Source organism: Rhinopithecus roxellana, chromosome 16 (genome assembly GCF_007565055.1).
Source record: "Rhinopithecus roxellana isolate Shanxi Qingling chromosome 16, ASM756505v1, whole genome shotgun sequence".
Lineage (NCBI taxonomy): Eukaryota > Metazoa > Chordata > Mammalia > Primates > Cercopithecidae > Rhinopithecus > Rhinopithecus roxellana.
Window position 1 is genome coordinate 95,012,300 of NC_044564.1, and position 17,185 is coordinate 95,029,484.

General features: G+C 40.9%; 1 protein-coding gene across 2 annotated transcripts in view; it reads right to left on the reverse strand.

Annotated features, from left to right (window-relative positions):
- STOM (stomatin) overlaps nucleotides 1-15,580 on the reverse strand; it is a 31,038-nt gene extending 15,458 nt beyond the window's left edge. Inside the window, exons 1-3 of one of the 2 annotated variants that reach the window (XM_030919368.1) lie at nucleotides 15,409-15,528; nucleotides 15,077-15,236; nucleotides 876-979 (exon numbers count right to left, since the gene is read on the reverse strand). In XM_030919368.1, the coding sequence (XP_030775228.1) occupies nucleotides 876-979; nucleotides 15,077-15,224 (252 nt within the window). In that variant the 5' untranslated portion in view covers nucleotides 15,225-15,236; nucleotides 15,409-15,528. Of the gene's footprint in view, nucleotides 1-875; nucleotides 980-15,076; nucleotides 15,237-15,408 lie in introns of both variants that reach the window. The other variant, XM_030919369.1, reaches the window with a different exon arrangement.
- Between the last annotated feature and the right edge of the window lie 1,605 nt (nucleotides 15,581-17,185).

Consider the following 17,185-nt stretch of genomic DNA (forward strand, 5'->3'; position numbering starts at 1 on the left):
GATTGCACCACTGCACTCCAGCCTGGGCAACAGGGTGACTCTGTCTCAAAAAAAAAAAAAAAAATAATAATAATAATAATAATAATAATAATAATCCCAGCTACATGGGAGGCTGAGGCAGGAGAATCACTTGAACCCGGGAGGCAGAGGTTGCAGTGAGCTGAGATCGCGCCACTATACTCCAGCCTGGGCGACAGAGCGAGACTCCGGCTCAAAAAAAAAAAAAAAAATTACTCATGCACTGTTAATTCAGAAAACAAAAAGCTGAAGCTGAAGTCTTTACAGTTTTTCTTCTGATTCCCTTAAGAATAAATTGATCTGAAAATGCTTGGAACATATTTTATCTTCTTAGAAATATGTAAATGATAGTCCTAATATCAAAGTATTAACAACTTTGTAGAAAAAAATAACCAGCACTGAGGGTATTTATGACGTGCCAGGCATAAGTACATTTAGACACACTAATTCATTTAATCTCGCAACAGTCCTGTGAAAGTAGGTACTGTTACTTTCTCCCATTTTACAGGTGAGGAAACAGCAAGAGTCATACAATCAACAGTAAAGCCAGCAGTCAAACCCCATCATCCTAACTCTAAAGAACTTGTTCTCTCAGAACCATCTCACATCCCTGGCCCCAGGAAATTTTTGATGGTGATCCTTACTTTAGCCCACGCGGAAGGGCAATAGCTGAATAAGTTTTAAGGTTCCATCTTAATAGGTGAGTAGAAGAAATTTTCCAAAGGAAGGATGAAGAAATAAGAATTATAACAGAGAGACAGTCTGTCTCTTTCTCACACACACACATAGGCACACACGAATAGGCGTATGGAGGTAGGAGTTGACCCCTTCCCAGAAGTGAAGGAAATGTTCTTTACCTTTATGCACATCCAGATTGAGATTGGGAAAGTTATAACTGTGAATAAGAATGAGAATGCCACCAAAATCCATCCGCAAGGTCCAAGGCCCTTACTGGGGCTGTCTGTTGAAAACAAAAAATATGCGACTCTTACAACTGTTACTAGCATAATCACCACCATCTTCATCCTTACCATTTGCTGAACACCTATGTGCTTGGCATTACACCAGCTGTTCTACATGAATTTCCCCATCTAATCCTCATATAGCCCTGAAGTGTAGGTACTACTTTCCTTTATCTATGTAATGCCATAACACAAGTATATTTCCATATTACTCACTACTTTATTCGGCAAACATTTATTAAGCATCTACTATTTATTAGGCCCTCTGCTTTGTACTGAAGTGACAACAATGAATAAGACCCAATCCCAGCTTTCAGGGTTAAAGTTTAGTGGGAAAGTCAGACAAACACATAATTATAATATTAGGTGGTAAGTACAGATATAGAGTATCTGTTCAGAATATTTCGAAGACACATAATGAGTTAACTCATGCAGTTAGGATGGAGGTGAGAATGGAATGGGGTGGGGAGGTGATGGTGGCTGTCAGAGAGTTTCTTGCAGGATTAATGGTAAGAAAATATCAATGAAAAGAAAGTGTAGGCTGGGCGTGGTGGCTCACGCCTGTAATCCCAGCACTTTGGGAGGCCGAGACGGGTGGATCACTTGAGGTCAAGAGTTTGAGACCAGCCTGATCAACATGATAAAACCCCATCTCTACTAAAAATACAAAAATTAGCTAGGCATTATGGCGAGTGCCTGTAATCCCAGCTACTGGGAAGGCTGAGGCCAGAGAATTGCACAAACCCAGGAGGTGGAGGTTGCAGTGAGCCGAGATTGTACCACTGCACTCCAGCCTGGGCAACAGAGGAAGAGTCTGTCAAAAAAAAAAAAAAAAAAAAAAAAAGAAAAGAGAGAGAAAGAATGAAAGAGAGAAAGCAAAGACAAGCAAAGCAAAGAAAAGAAGAAAAGAAAAGGGAAAGAGGGAAAAGGCATTAGAGCATTTTAGCTAGGAGTACAATATGATTAAAGGTGAAAACCATATGGTATGAGTATAAAGTTGTTTAGAGCCTCTTTTTAAAAATTACACCTGTAAAATATTTCACTAGGTTTATGCAGCATCATTTATTGCCCACTTCCTGATTGCACAGGTTGATTTCTCAGTGCTATAAACAGTGTTGTAGTGAACATCTTTGTACATAGTTTTCCTCTCACATTTCTAATTGCTTCCTGTTCCTGTAATATGAAACAGCTTTTCCGTCTGATTACAAAGGTAATGTTGCAAAAAATTCACAAAGTATAACAAAGGAGGGAAAAATTACTTTAAATTCAGAGGTATTTTGGTATATTCTTTGAAAACTTTCCTTGTGTACACACCGTATTTTTAAATTATTTATTTATTTATTTATTTATTCATTTATTTTTGAGACAGTCTCGCTCTGTTGCCCAGGCTGGAATGCAGTAGACAATCTCACCTCACTGCAACCTCCACCTCCTGGGTTCATGCGATTTTCCTGTCTCAGTCTCCTGAGTAGCTGGGATTACAGCCACCCGCCACCACGCCCAGCTACTTTTCGTATTTAGTAGAGACGGGGTTTCACCACATTGGCCACGCTGGTCTCGAACTCCTGACATCAAATGATCTGCCCACCATGGCCTTCCAAAGTGCTGGGATTACAGGCATAAGCCACTGCGCCCGACCTTAAATGATATTTTTTAAAATAAATAAATAAATAAATTGTGTAACCTATTTTTCTCCCCTGTAGCTATTTCTCTTTCACCTTCTTTTTTGGCCTTCGTGGCTATGCATTTGTGTTTTTGAAGTTACACTTGCATAAAGTTTAAAAAGTCAAACCATTCTATAAGATTAGTACAAAAAAGGGCATTCCCATGCTCACCTCTTCCAATTTCCTCCTCCTCAAAAACATTTGCTACTTTGACCATTTTGATATCTACCTCCATGTTTCTAAATAATATGCTTTGCGGCTGGCTGCAGTGGCTCACGCCTGTAATCCCAGTACTTCGGAGGGCTGAGAAGGGAGGATCCCTTGAGCCTAGGAGTTTGAGACTAGCCTGGGCAACATAGGGAGATTCTTTCTCTACTTTAGGAAAAAAAATAATAATAATAATATGCTTCTGCCAGGCATGGTGGCTCACACCTGTAATCCCAGCACTTTGGGAGGCCGAGATGGGAGGATTGCTTGAGCTCAGGAGTTTGAGACCATTATGGGCAAGTGGTCTCAAATCCCATCTCTACTTGAAACTTTTAAAAAAAAATTAGCTTGGTGTGGTGGCACACACCTGTAGTCCCAGCTACTGAGGAGACTGAAATAGGGGGATTGTTTGAGTCTGGGAGTTCATGGCTGCAGTGAGCTGTGATGCACCCCAGCCTGGGCAACAAAAGAAGGAAAGGGAGGGGAGGGGAGGGGAGGGGAGGAAGGAAGGAAGGAAGGAAGGAAGGAAGGAAGGAAGGAAGGAAGGAAGGAAGGAAGGAAGGAAGGAAGGAAGGAAGGAAGGAAATGCTTGTTTTGTTACTTCTTGCTTTTTCAGTTTTGAGGACTATTAACTTTCTACTACAGAAAAGGATTTAGTTCTCTTTCCTCCCTCTTACCCCCACCACATACTTATACTCATCTTTCCAATATAATTACATCATAACTTTATTTAGATCAATATGAGATTTTATATTATGAATTTATAAATGCAATTCAAAGCTAAGCCAAGTAGTGAGGTATCACTGGTTTTCTCTTCCTGTACCATTTTTGTTTTTTCTGGAGTTACTGTCTTATTTTTTCCCTTTGTTCAGTTTTCAATGTACTTACTGATCCAACCTTAAATCAATTGCCTAAATTTCCTCTCAAAGGGGTCAGGTATACTATCAATTGTTATCTTCTGAAGGAATTCTCTCTCAGAGCCTTGTGTGGACTTCCCTCATCTGGTGTGCACGGCTATCATTCTGCAATTGCTTTCACCATCATCCCGGGAACTCCCATCACCCCATACGTTGTGTTTCTATTTTCTGTATCCAGTGTCATCCTCATTTTTAGTTTGCTTTTCCTTTCTGTAGAGGACATAGGGACTGAGAAGGCCAAGGGATATAACAGGTTTTCTTATCAACCACTTGGAAGGCTTCTGCTGCATTTTCAGGAGCTATTTTAATGACAGAGGGGAGAAAAGGTATGCCAGGCACATGTTACTGCTCAGAAGAAAGGGCAAAATGGCAGTAAGATGGGGCTTGGAATAAATAGGAGGCGAAGAAATAAGCAGAGTGTTCAGGCTGGGAACATGGGAGAAGAGAAACCCATGTTGGCACCCAGGTCAAGTGCTCTAAAACATAGGATGAAAAATCAGAAATATAGTGAGTACTTGGGTTGTATGTGACTTTGTAATTTTCTGATCCTGTGTCATAGTGTGAGGTAAATGTTTTCATGTATACTTAAATAAAATGATCTAAAGTAATCCTGGAGGTTTCTAAGTTATAATTTAGGGGGTACACACATACTCATCGAGAGAATATTCAAAGCAGAGCCATAGGACTGTTTGTGAAGAAAACTTTATCTAGTACTACCATAACTGATCGTAACAACAGTGGCTGTTTTGAGGGGTTTTCTATATCCCAGGCAGTTTTTAAAGTTACTTTAGACATGTATCTCATTTAACTATTACGACAGCCTGTGAGGGCATTTTTAACTCCCTTTTACAAAGGAGTTAACTAAAGCAACATTTAACTTCCCGGAAGTCATACAACGGAGGACCTGGGACTCAAATATGGGTCATCTTACTCCAAAGCCCGTGTTCTAAATTTAACCCTGAATAAAAAAATCTTCATTAAGGATGTTTTCATGGTCGAAGCACTTTCTCAAGATGGTATCCAAACCGGGAAAGCATGGCTGGAGTTCTGAGAATGAAATCTGATATTTTTACAGAGGAAGTCCTCTTCATGCCAGCCATGCCTATTTATAGCAAAAGACAGTTTCAAGGCTCTGTGACAGACATAGGTCTAGGTTTCCAGGGTGAAATGAATTCCAAACAAGGACAGACTGACCACAAATACTATTTATCTGATATCATTTGGTGCCTTTTCAAATACTGTTCAAGTTTTCCATAACATACTAGAGTAAAAACTCCCTGAGGGCAGGGATGTTGCTTATTCACTTTTATATTCTCAATGTCTAGCACACTATCCTACATAGAGTAGATATAAAATAAAATACTTCTCAGCAAGTTTTCTAGCTAGATATGTTTTTTTTCTTTCCTTTGAATCTTGATAGCATTTTTTGAAAATTATCTTATGGCACTTATATCTCGTCTAATCTTTTATTTTTTATTTATTTTCAATTGACCTTCCAAAGTGGATTTTAATCTTTTATTATTTTTTAATCTAATATTTTAATTCCTTGTGCATTTATATCCCTTATTACACTGAGATTCCCTGAGAACAAGGAGTAACTGTGTTTGAATTTCAGTTCTGATACTTCTTAGTTGCATGATCTTTACCTCTTTGAACCTTAGTTTCCTTACCGGTGAAAAGTAAAGATTAGTAGGCTGGCCTTGTAGAATACAGATAATCATTAGTAAATTTAGATGATAGTTTTCTGTAATCCTTCTATTTTACTTAAGTGTTTGTATCTTCATGAAGAAAAATGGGAAAACAGCACTTACCCTTTTTGATCAAAAGCCTCTTAAACAATTTAATTTGCCCTTTGCTTCATATCTGCCCCCAGTCTGGCTAGGCTGGGACATTCAAAGACGTTCAAGAAGTTCATTTATGAGGAGATCTACATGAGGACAAGCCAAAAAGTTCAGCCCAGTTTTTTTGTGTCAGTTCCCATTGTCACATTGTGTTTTTGAAAACCCCAGATGTGCATATGGGATTGCAAATCACCAGGAGCAAGGAATTATGTACACATTTTGAAAACTGGATTTGGTCTTTCACATATCAAATGCTTGGCTAGAAATAATCAGTGTATACACTGGGAAAATGGCACTTTCATATTTTTCTAATGCCTTTAAAATGAAAGTATCCTATCTTCAGCTCTTAAAATTCTTCCCCACCTGGTTACACCTTAAAAAGGTACACAGTACCTAAGTTGGGAATGCATCACTAGAGTTCTGAGAATGAAATCTGATGTTTTTACAGAGGAAGCCCTCTTAATTCCAGCTGTGCCTATTTATGGCACGTTGTGCTATAAATGTGTAGCTCAGAGGTGAGGCTTAAACTCTAGCAGGCTTATAAATGAACCCTTAGTCATCTACCACTTCTGGGAATAAAAGAAATTCTCACTCACTAAAATCTCATGAAATTCATTTACTTGAAGTTTCCCATGTATTACTTTAGGACTGAATCCTTCCTACCAGTTTCATGGGGAAAGGGACAAATAGTGATATTTTGGTTAATACACTTGTTAATATTTTGCTGGGTGAGAACATTCCTAAAAATTAGGGATCCTATGATACTTGGTTGTAAATACTACTTTACCATAGTTTAGAGCAATGGTCCCCAACCTTTTTGGCACCAGGGACCAGTTTCGTGGAAGACAATTTTTCCATGGGAAAGGGTGGGGGAGCATGGTTTTGCAATGAAACTGTTCCACCACAGATCATCAGGCATTAGGTTCTCATAAGGAGCACACAACCTAGATCCCTCACATGTGCAGTTCACAACAGGGTTTGTGCTCTTATGAGAATCTAATGCTGCTGATCTGATCCATCTGTGGCCTGGGAGTTGGGGACCCCTGGTTTAGAGTATTTTTTTTCTTTTATTACCAAAATGGCAGTAGAATAAACTTTTAACTAATCAAAGAAGGGTCTGAATATGGACATAAGCCTATACATTTGAATTTTTGTATTGAACATTCAAGTTGGGCTTACCTCCAGGAAACTCACATACATTTTCTAAAATTGCTTTTTTACTTTAAAAGCAAAAGTTACTACAAAAATTAGAAATAATAGCTCAACAACCAGAAAAATTATCTATACTTTATCTCTGGATGTTTTTTGCCTTGATATATGTCTTTTAAACCTTTTCTAGCCTACATTTTTTCAATAATGAAAGAATGGTACACACAGTGATTTAAAATATTCTCCCTCCCATCCATGTTACGAACATTTTTTCATTATCAGTACATATTCTTTATCATTATTAAAGATTAACAAATTCCATTGTTTCATATGATGAAATTTGTTGTGTCCAAATTTCTCACTTAGAAACTGCTGCATTGAATATACTTTTAGCAATGTTTCTGTACCTGCTTATTTCCTATGTAAATTAATTTTTCCGAAGAGATGAAATTATACAACTCTTAAAATTCTCTCATTCTGAAGGTATCTTTTATTACTACTCCTGATAACTACCATTTTGAATTCCTATGACATGTTAGCCACAATGTAGCTCCTCCTTGCACACATGAGTATTTATAATGTTTACAAAAATCTGTGAAGAGGGTGTAAAATATGCCTCCTGAAGTTCCAAAGTAATAAGGCTAAAGACCTTGTAGGAAGAAACAAAAGAAAACCAACCAAACCATGAAACAAATGAAAAATGACAAGTTGTGTAGTAATTTCTGTTGGGTAAGCTTCTGGAAAGGCAGTTAAACATTCTTTCCAAGATGACAACACAGGCTGATTAGTCCAGAGGGCTGTAGTTGTTCCCGTTCCCCATCAACTGATTTACTTTCAGATCTATTAACCTTAGCGCTACTGGAAATCATGTGGAGTAATAAATCCATTCATTACTGAGACTTTATTATCGTAAAGTTCAAAAGATAACTGGATTTCCTCCGCTGAGAATCTGACTGAGAGTCATAAGCATTATTGTACACAAAAAGGAAAGGATGGGCTAAGGAATTACTGAAATACCTAAACTGCAACAGTTAATGGACACTTTTTTCCTTCTGCCTTCACAGAGTGCAAATAAAACACTTTATGTGGTAAATTGATGAGACCAGTCCCGCCTGGGTGGGGCAAGACAGAAGGGCTGGAAGTTTAGTCTCAAAAACACATGCTATTCAGTTGTAGCAGCACTTTTTAGGGGTAACAGTAGGTCAAATTGAAAAGTCTTGGCAATTTTTTAACTTTCTTCTTAAAAACATATGTATTCAGGATTAACTGTTACTTTTGGCCACTATGATTCTTCATCAGAGATTCTTCGTCAGGATTGGCAGACTTTTCCTGTAAAGAACCAGGAACTAAATATTTTGCGCTTTGCAGTCTGTTGCAACTACTCAACTCTACTTTTGCAATGCAAAAGCAGCCATAGATAGTACCTACATAAACAGCACAGCTGTTCCAACGAAACTTAATTTATGGACACAAATCTAAATTTCACATAATTTTCATGTGTAATGAAAAAGTATTCTTTTGTTTTTTAAAAATCATTTAAAAATATAAGAGCTATTTCATAACTTGTGGGACATACAGAAACAGAGTCAGCTGGATTTGGACAATGGGCTGTTACACGCTGTTCCTGTTTTATGTCAGCCAATTATTTATTTGAGGAGGAAGACTTGCATAAATTAAATAATGCATTTGATCTTTCTTCCAGCTATTCAAATAAGGGTACATTTCCCAGCTTCTCAGTTTTTCTCTTTTGCTTATTTTGAAACAAGGCCTTTATAAGGCCTGATAAACAAAAACTCCTGGTGAAAATAAGCAAAAGGGCAGGTAGAATAAGTGAATATAAATTCCTCTTCAATTAATCAAATGTTTACTATAACTAAGTTTTTCAAATGACTGGATTTTTAGGAGAAAAAGACAAAGAAGGGAAGGGCATAACAGAAGTGAAGAAAAATAAGAGAAATAGAAGGAGTAAAAATGGAAGAAACAAAAATGAAGACAGCATCCTACAATGAGAGATAGATTAAAAAAGCTATAAGTAAGAAAGAGGTAGAGTATACCACATGGTAGGGTCTTGATAAATATATGTTAAAAAATGGTAATGTTTAATTAGAGATCACAACTTGCAATTCCTTTAAGGGAGACGATTTCAAAGCAAACAAGCACATATTATAGCCTGCCTTTCAAATTAATATTTTAATTAGGCACAGCTTAGCTGTTCAAATGCCCTTATCTTTAAATCTCTACAGAAGAAATTATTCTCTGGGCTAGAGTAGCTACAGGCCAGATGGTATCAAGTTAAAAACCATGAGTGAAGACTGTAACTTTTCCTCCTTGTTAAAATCCATCTATAGGTATAAACACTAGACCAAAGTAACTGATACTGATGAAGCACTATGTGGTTTGAATTATAAAGCTTAAAATGTGTTTACTATGAAATACTAAGGAAAACAAAAGAACTAATACTTCTAAGAAAGATTTGCAGTAACAGTTACTCTTTGCTCAGCTCAAAAAGAATAAGGAAAGTAAATAAGCATAAATATCTTATTTCCTAAATATTTTAAGGATTTTCTGTAGTTTTCCTGCATTCAAATGTTTCAGGCCATACAAGAGGAAAAAAATACGTGAGAGCAACAGCAATAATTTTAAATTTGGACCTCTCAATCTAAAATAACGCTGCAATAGCACTTTACCCTTTTAAAACAATATTTATCACACTTGTAATTATTATATTCAGTTGTCTGTCTTCATGAGATTTTGGTTTTATGAAAACAGTATAGTATAATGGGTTCCCAGATGGCTCGGCCACTTACTAGCTGTGTGATCTTGAGAAAGTACCTTATTACTCAACTGTGCCTCAGTCTACCCATCTAAACACAGGGCTAATAAGAGTACCTCCTCAGAAGGTTAGTGTGATGAGTAAATAAGCTAATATGGAAGATACTTAGTGTATAACAGGTACTCAAAAAACATTTGTTAAATAGTTGCTGGATGAGTTGAGTGTGTTGTTTTTTTGGGGGAAGAGAGAAAAAAAAAAAAGACTGCCTCTTACATAAGACAAACTGAAACAGCAGACAGGATCCTGGGATACAGTACAGAACCATCTCCTGCCCCAAGCAGTTGTCAGTTGCTTTCCTCAAGTGTTTTCTTTAAAAAAAAAAAAATAAGACCTTTTCCAACTGTGAGGTTAGAGAATTCAGGAAAGTAGAAGAATGGGCTGAACATGGCCCATGTCTGGAAGCACCAAAACATTTATGTTCAGGAAAACTGAAGAGAAAAACAATTTCATAATGGGTATTAAGTTAATTAAATTTCATCTAGACCTGAAATACATGAAAATAGAACAAAAATCTCCCACTTTTTAAGTTTTTTTTTTTTTTTTTTTTTTTTTCCGGCTCTTTTACTTGGACATCTTAAAATTATCCACAATTAAGTTTTTCTCATATAAGTATTTGGAGGGTAACATCATTTTCATTTAAAAATGGGAAATGGAAGCAGAAGAAAAGTAGATGATAAGGTTCTCAGTTCTTCACTGTGATTGACAGCTAAGCAGTGGCTAAAAGCTTGCATTTTTGGTGTTAGATTCCAAATCCACTAAATTTTCTTATCAGTAAAATGGGGGAAAAGAACAGTACTTCTTTCACTCAGTTGTTGTGAAGATGAAATGAGAAAATATGTAAAGGACTTGACACTTAGGAAGTACTCAACAAGCAGTAGCCATTATTATTACCACAACTTTAAGATCACTATTGATAAGTTTAGAAGAAGAAACTCTTTATGAAGTGAATTACCTTTTGGGATCTGGGCACTATGGAGAAAATATCAACTAACAATCTGCTTGGGGACTGTATCTCTGGAGGAGAAACAGACCACACTTGGGGCAGTAAGTCAGTGTTCTAAATTTTCTTGGACCATTCTTCATACAAATCTCTTAAGTGATGGTAGAGTGATCTCAACCCAAAGCTTTTAATTCTAAATTCCACTCCCATTTCACTATACTCTACTACCTCACCATAGTGCTCACTTTAACTGGACCACAAGTTCGGTATAGTTTTCATTGTCTGAGACTTTAGGAGTTTATCGGTTGTATCTTCAAGGATAATCTTTGAAATGTGAGGCCAAATGCTTGGAGTTCAAGTTTCTTTCCTAGTCCCAGCAAATAGAGAAAGATTAAAAAAGAATGTAGCAACAAGTGTGTGTCAATAGATAATTATCTATTGTTGCTACATTCTTTTTTAATTTTCTATTGACACACACTTCTTTCTTTCTACTAACCATGACCTCTAACTTCTCTTTCCATGCTTTAATAAATAAAAGGAGATTTCTTATTAGGGACAATATATTATCTTGGCAATTATAATCCTTTTATTGATAATATAAACCCAGACAAATAGTCTATCTGTAATAATATATAATAAACATAAGGGCTGTGCCCTAAAATCAACAGCTTGGGCCGGGCACGGTGGCTCACGCCTGTAATCCCAGCACTTTGGGAGGCCGAGGCAGGCGGATCACGAGGTCAGGAGATCGAGACCATCCTGGCTAACACGGTGAAACCCCGTCTCTACTAAAAAATACAAAAAACTAGCCAGGCGAGGTGGCGGGCACCTGTAGTCCCGGCTCCTTGGGAGGCTGAGTCAGGAGAATGGCGTAAACCCGGGAGGCGCAGCTTGCAGTGAGCTGAGATCTGGCCACTGCACTCCAGCCCGGGGGACAGAGCGGGGAGACAGAGCAAGACTCCGTCTCAAAAAAAAAAAAAAAAAAAAAACAACAGCTTGGGTTATAACAAACTTAATAAAATCAATGGTAAACAGAAAAACTGCTCCACCAACATAAGGTTAAGGCAAACACTTAATGTTATTTACTCCATGGGGATTTTTATCTTCCTGCCTGCTTCCTTTTTCTTTCAACAAATGTTTTTGTATACCTACTATATACTTGATACTGGGCTACTACAGTGAAGAAGGACACAATCTCTTTCAAAAGTGTGGTCTAAAGGCCAGGCGTGGTTGCTCATGCCTGTTGTCCCAGCACTTTGGGAGGCTAAAGTGGGATCGCTTGAGTCCAGGAGTTTTGAGACCAGCCTGGGCAACAGAGTAAGACCCCGTCTTTACAAAAAATTAAAAAATCAGCTGGGTGTGGTGGTGCACACCTGTAGTCCCAGCTACTCGAGGGGCAGAGGGGGGAGGATCACTTGAGGCTGCAGTGAGCTATGACTGCACCATTGCACTCCAGCCTGGGCGACAGAGCAAGACCTTGTCTCAAAAAGAAAAAGTGTGTTTATTTATAGGAGGGGAGGGGAAGATGAGTCAAACTGATAAACATATTATGTAATAAACATTATGATAGAGATATGCACAGGATACCAGACAGACGCAGAGAAAGGGTATTCACTTTTTTGTAATGACAATAGTTTTCAGGAAATTGCTTTTCCATGCCTTCTTAAAAAAACTGATTTTGAATCCCATCTGTATCACTTTATCAACATCTTTAATTTTTTTTTTCCTCAAAGCTGACTAGGAATCAGTGACTGTCTTTTACCATGTAAAATTTATACCATCAAGTGGCACCAAAAATCTATTTAATCATAAATAAATATGCCAGTTTTGAAGACCTGGTCTTCCATAAGTTAATTTATGACCACTGATGGAATAACTCAGATTAATTATTGAAGAAGTTACAAAGTTCTCTCCGATCTGATTGGCTATAACAACTGAAATAAACAATCAGTCTCGTGATTCTTCTTTTTTCAGACATTCTCCCAAAGGGTTTTATTTGGTTGACATGGCTCTTAATTACAACGATACATTCTTTGCAATTCACTTGCATTATTTCATTACAAAGTGAATGCACTGTCTTTAAGAAAAACTAATTTTGCCCTAGGTCTGGTCCTATTTACCTACCTAGGACTAATTCTCAGCAAAGACAAAGAGGCAGAGTTTAGGCTTTTATAATTCCACTGCTTCCTTCACAAGCAGACCTCTGGAAGTCATCACTGAAGCTGTGTTCCTCCAGGCTTTTTTTGTTTATTGTCTCTCAACTTCAGTAAAGTACTGAAGTTAGACAAGGTTCTACATTTTGGTATCCATCTCTGGGATAGGGAAAACGGTTCAGAAAATCAGATAGCCGGGGTTTGAAACCAGGCTGAAAATTTTAGAAACTGTGTGATTTTACCACATGAGCCTTAGTATCCTTATTGTGAAATGGTGAATAATGACTTTTTCCTTGTGGAGCTGTTACAGAATGCAATTAAATAATGTTTGCAAAGCACTTAAACTGTGTTTTGGCACAGGGAAAGCATTCAATAACCTCTATTTAATAAATTCCAGCAATAGCTTTGCTAGTAGTGTCAAATTTCTAAGGTTTACATTTAAAAAAAAAAGACTATGCAAAATTTTATTTGTATGTCTAATATTTGAGAGGAAGCAGTGGTTTTCATTAGATCTTGAAAGATTTCTGCCTAAAAAATAGTTAAGTGGCCGGGCGCGGTGGCTCAAGCCTGTAATGCCAGCACTTTGGGAGGCCGAGGCGGGCGGATCACGAGGTCAGGAGATCGAGACCATCCTGGCTAACACGGTGAAACCCCGTCTCTACTAAAAACTACAAAAAACTAGCCAGGCGAGGTAGCGGCGCCTGTAGTCCCAGCTACCCGGGAGGCTGAGGCAGGAGAACGGCGTGAACCCGGGAGGCGGAGCTTGCAGTGAGCTGAGATCCGGCCACAGCACTCCAGCCCGGGTGACAGAGCGAGACTCCGTCTCAAAAAAAAAAAAAAAAATAGTTAAGTGTAGAACCAAGAAAAAAAACTGGAAGTTAAAAACTCATCTGTGACCACTCATCTGTAAATAAACATTAAGTACAAAGATCATGTTGATTCCCAAAGAACTCCAAGCAGATTTCCCACTGCAGTTTCCCACCAGGAGGTCCAGATACTGAGGAATGCATCCTAATACCCACTATCTTATCTAGGAAAAGACAGCTATCAAAAAGACAGTTACTGCCCATTATTTTCCTATTCAGGTTTTAGAATCAGTCAAATCTAGATTTAAATACAAGCTATGTGACTTTAAGTAATTTAACTTCTTTGACTATCAGTTTCATCAAGTATAATACAGGGATTAGAATACCTACCACATCATCTGTTGTGAAGATTCAATAAAATAATATATACATAAAATATGTGGCACTGGGGGGTCGCGGTGGCTCACGCCTGTAATCCCAGCACTTTGGGAGGCCGAGGCGTGTGGATCATTTGAAGTCAGGAGTTTGAGACCAGCCTGACCAACATGATGAAACCCCATCTCTACAAAAAATACAAAATCAGCCGGACATGTATCAGCACACCTGTAATCCCAGCTACTTGGGAGGCTAAGGCAGGAGAATCACTTGAACCTGGGAGGCAGAGGTTGCAGTAAGCTGAGATTACACTCCAGCCTGGGCAAGAAAAGCAAAATCCCACCTCAAAAAAAAAAAAAAAAAAAAAGTGGCACGGAGCCTGGCCTATTTAGTTTCAGTTTTTGTTGTTGTGGTTGCTATTATTCTCATCAACTCCTCCCTATTACACTCTCCATTTGGGAAGATAATCCTGCAACATTCTTGGTAGAGAAAAAGTGAGGAATAAAGATTTCTATAATTCCTTTGATGCTCCTGGGAAGGAATTGAACACATGGATTCCTGGACAAGGGAAATGGAACTTACAGGTAAGATGCAAGGATAAAGCTGGCTTTACGAATAATCAGAATAGATGACTCCAATGTAGTGTTCTTTGCGGGGTCCTGAAAAGGACCACCCAGCCCTCTAAATTGCTTTCACTGCCACCCTGCCTGAAATTTCATCTTTAGAAACACTGTAATTCCTCTGGATCACTAAGAGTTCCTCAGTGAATACTCCTGAGAGGTCCACCACCTCTCTTTATTAGAATCCCCTCTCCAGAGTACCAGTTTCTCCACAGGGGAAGGAGACTGAGCCACTCGCAACTTCTGCCTTGAAGACTGGGAAGGGAGGGTGGGGGTGAGTGAGGGTGGGAGAACTCAGGGTTCCTGGCGAGGAACAAAAGCGGGGAAGGAGAGTTCTCCAAAGCGCAGAGGAAAGCGGAGGGGGAAAAATGGGGCAGAAAGTGGAGCTAGAAAGAGAGGTGAGAAGAAAGTCAGAGAGACTTCTTCCTTCTGCAAATCGGTCTAAGTTTCAGGAGGTGGGGTTGGGGGAGGAAGGGGTTCACCCTGGGGCCGGGCCAGGGCTGGGTGGGGAGGTGTCCTTCGAGAGGGTGAGTCGGGAAAGAAGGGGAGTAGGCAAAGGGTGAGATGTGGGGGTCCCGGTCTCCGCCTTACTGGCTGCCAGTTCCCTCTGCGTTTCCTCGTCCGCGTGCGTGACACGAGATAGTGCAGCGCTGGCATGGGGCCTGGCATCTGGCGGCCGCGAGATAACCCGAGCCCGCGCGATGGGAAACGTGCCGCTGGCACCCCGCCACCCCTCCATCGTGACTCCAGTCTGCCAAACAGGGTTCGTGATGCTCAGTTTACTAGGGAGGAGCCGCGGCTTTGAGTTCTCGCCCAGCCCGAAGCAGCGGAGACTGGCCAGGAGCCCGGCTGTCAGACCGCGGAGCGCACCCTGTGGGCGGGGGCTTGGTCCACGGGGGAGGGTCAAGGGCCGCGGGGCTCACCCTTGAAGGAGTCGGGGAGCCGCTGGGCTTCGGAGTCCGCTGTGTGCCGCTTCTCGGCCATGCTGCCCGAGACGCAGTGGCACTTCTCCGTCCTCGTCGCCAAACCCGGAGCCGCCGGGAATAACCTGAGGAGCCAGTGCCACAAGACCCAGATTGCCGCCCCGCCCCCAATCGAGGTCCCGCCCCCGCGACGCTTGGCCAATCAAAGCCCAGGATCGAGGAGGACACACCTCCGACTCCCCGCCCTCTGGTCCCTCTACAGCGCTGCAGCTTCGCAGTCACTTCCCGCTAGGTCTGTGGGCTGAGGGGCGTGGCCTGAGGGGCGAGAGCCCCCGAGGCTGTGGGTACAAGGCCGGGCCCCTGCAACGGAAGGGAGGCCGGAAGCCACGGGACGTGGAGCGAAGGGTGAGGATAGTGGGGAGGTGGCTGCAGAGGATGACCCGAGGAAAAAGTGCGAGTGAGGAGAAGTCGCCCTGCTGGGCAGAGGTACCGGACCAAGGCGCCTCCTATGGGCTGAGGAGTTAGAGGGAAGAAAATGACGCCCTGTCATGAAGGCCTGAGGTCCGAGTGAGCGGAGAAGACTGAGGTGCACCGAAGTGGCGGAAGTGAGGGCGCTGCGGTCAGCCTGAGCTGAGAGGGCCAGCAGATCACCCCCCAACCGAAGTGAACTAACTTGAGTGAGGAGTGTTAAGAAAATCAAAATGTATACATTTGGAAAAGGAGAGGCGGCCGGGTGCGGTGGCTCACGCCTGTAATCCCAGCACTTTGGAAGGCCGAGGCGGGTAGATCGTCTGAGGTCAGGAGTTCAAGACCAGCCTGGCCAACATGGCGAAACCCCGTCTCTTCTAAAAATACGAAAATTAGCCGGGCGTGTGGCACGCGCCTGTAATCCCAGCTACTCGGGAGGCTGAGGCAGTTGAATCACTTGAACCCGGGAGGCGGAAGTTGCAGTGAGCCGAGATGGCGCCACTGTACTCCAGCCTGGGCGACAGAGAGAGACTCCGTCTCAAAAAAACAAAGCAAGACAAAAAACAGGAGAGACTTTATTTCTTGTAAGGACTTACAGCCTACAAGGTGACCATTCATCAGGCTGGGGAATGGCCAGGACCAGAGACAGGCACTTCGTCGGAGGAAGGGTTGGAGTAGCAGCTTTATGCTGAATAGCTTGGGTAAATACGCATATTCAGCAGGTGACAGGAGGAGCTATGAATATTCATGAGGGTGGTCCTGCCGCATGCCTATTGAGCAAACATGCATGTAACATACAACCCATGTTCACTTTGGAGTGAAGAGTTACCATTTAAATGTTAAATGCCTGGGCTGCATGGTGACCTCCCCATCTCTACAAAAAGTAAAACAAAAATAACCAGGTGGGGTGGTGTGCGCTTGGGGTGCCAACTAGTCAGGAGGCTGGGGCGGGAGGATCACTTGAGCCCAAGAGATGGAGGCTGCAGTGATGTATGATCAGATCACTGCACTCCAGCCTGATACACTGTAAAAAATGATAATAATACATGTATTACAGTTAGACCCCATGCGTCAAAAGGTCTTTTCAGGACAGGAAAGTGTGCAAGTATGCAGTCTGTGTAAACTAGCCAGAGCCAGTCCATGGTCGGTGGTCTATTAGGAGAAAGTTACTGAAATAAGCCTTTTGTCCCATTAAAGCTGTAGTGATGGCTGGTGGAATAGGGGTTCCATTAGTCCACATCTGGTGGAGCTGCAAATTGTTTTAATATTGCTTATCTCGAGGCCAGTGCTTGTCAAGCTGCTAGAGTAA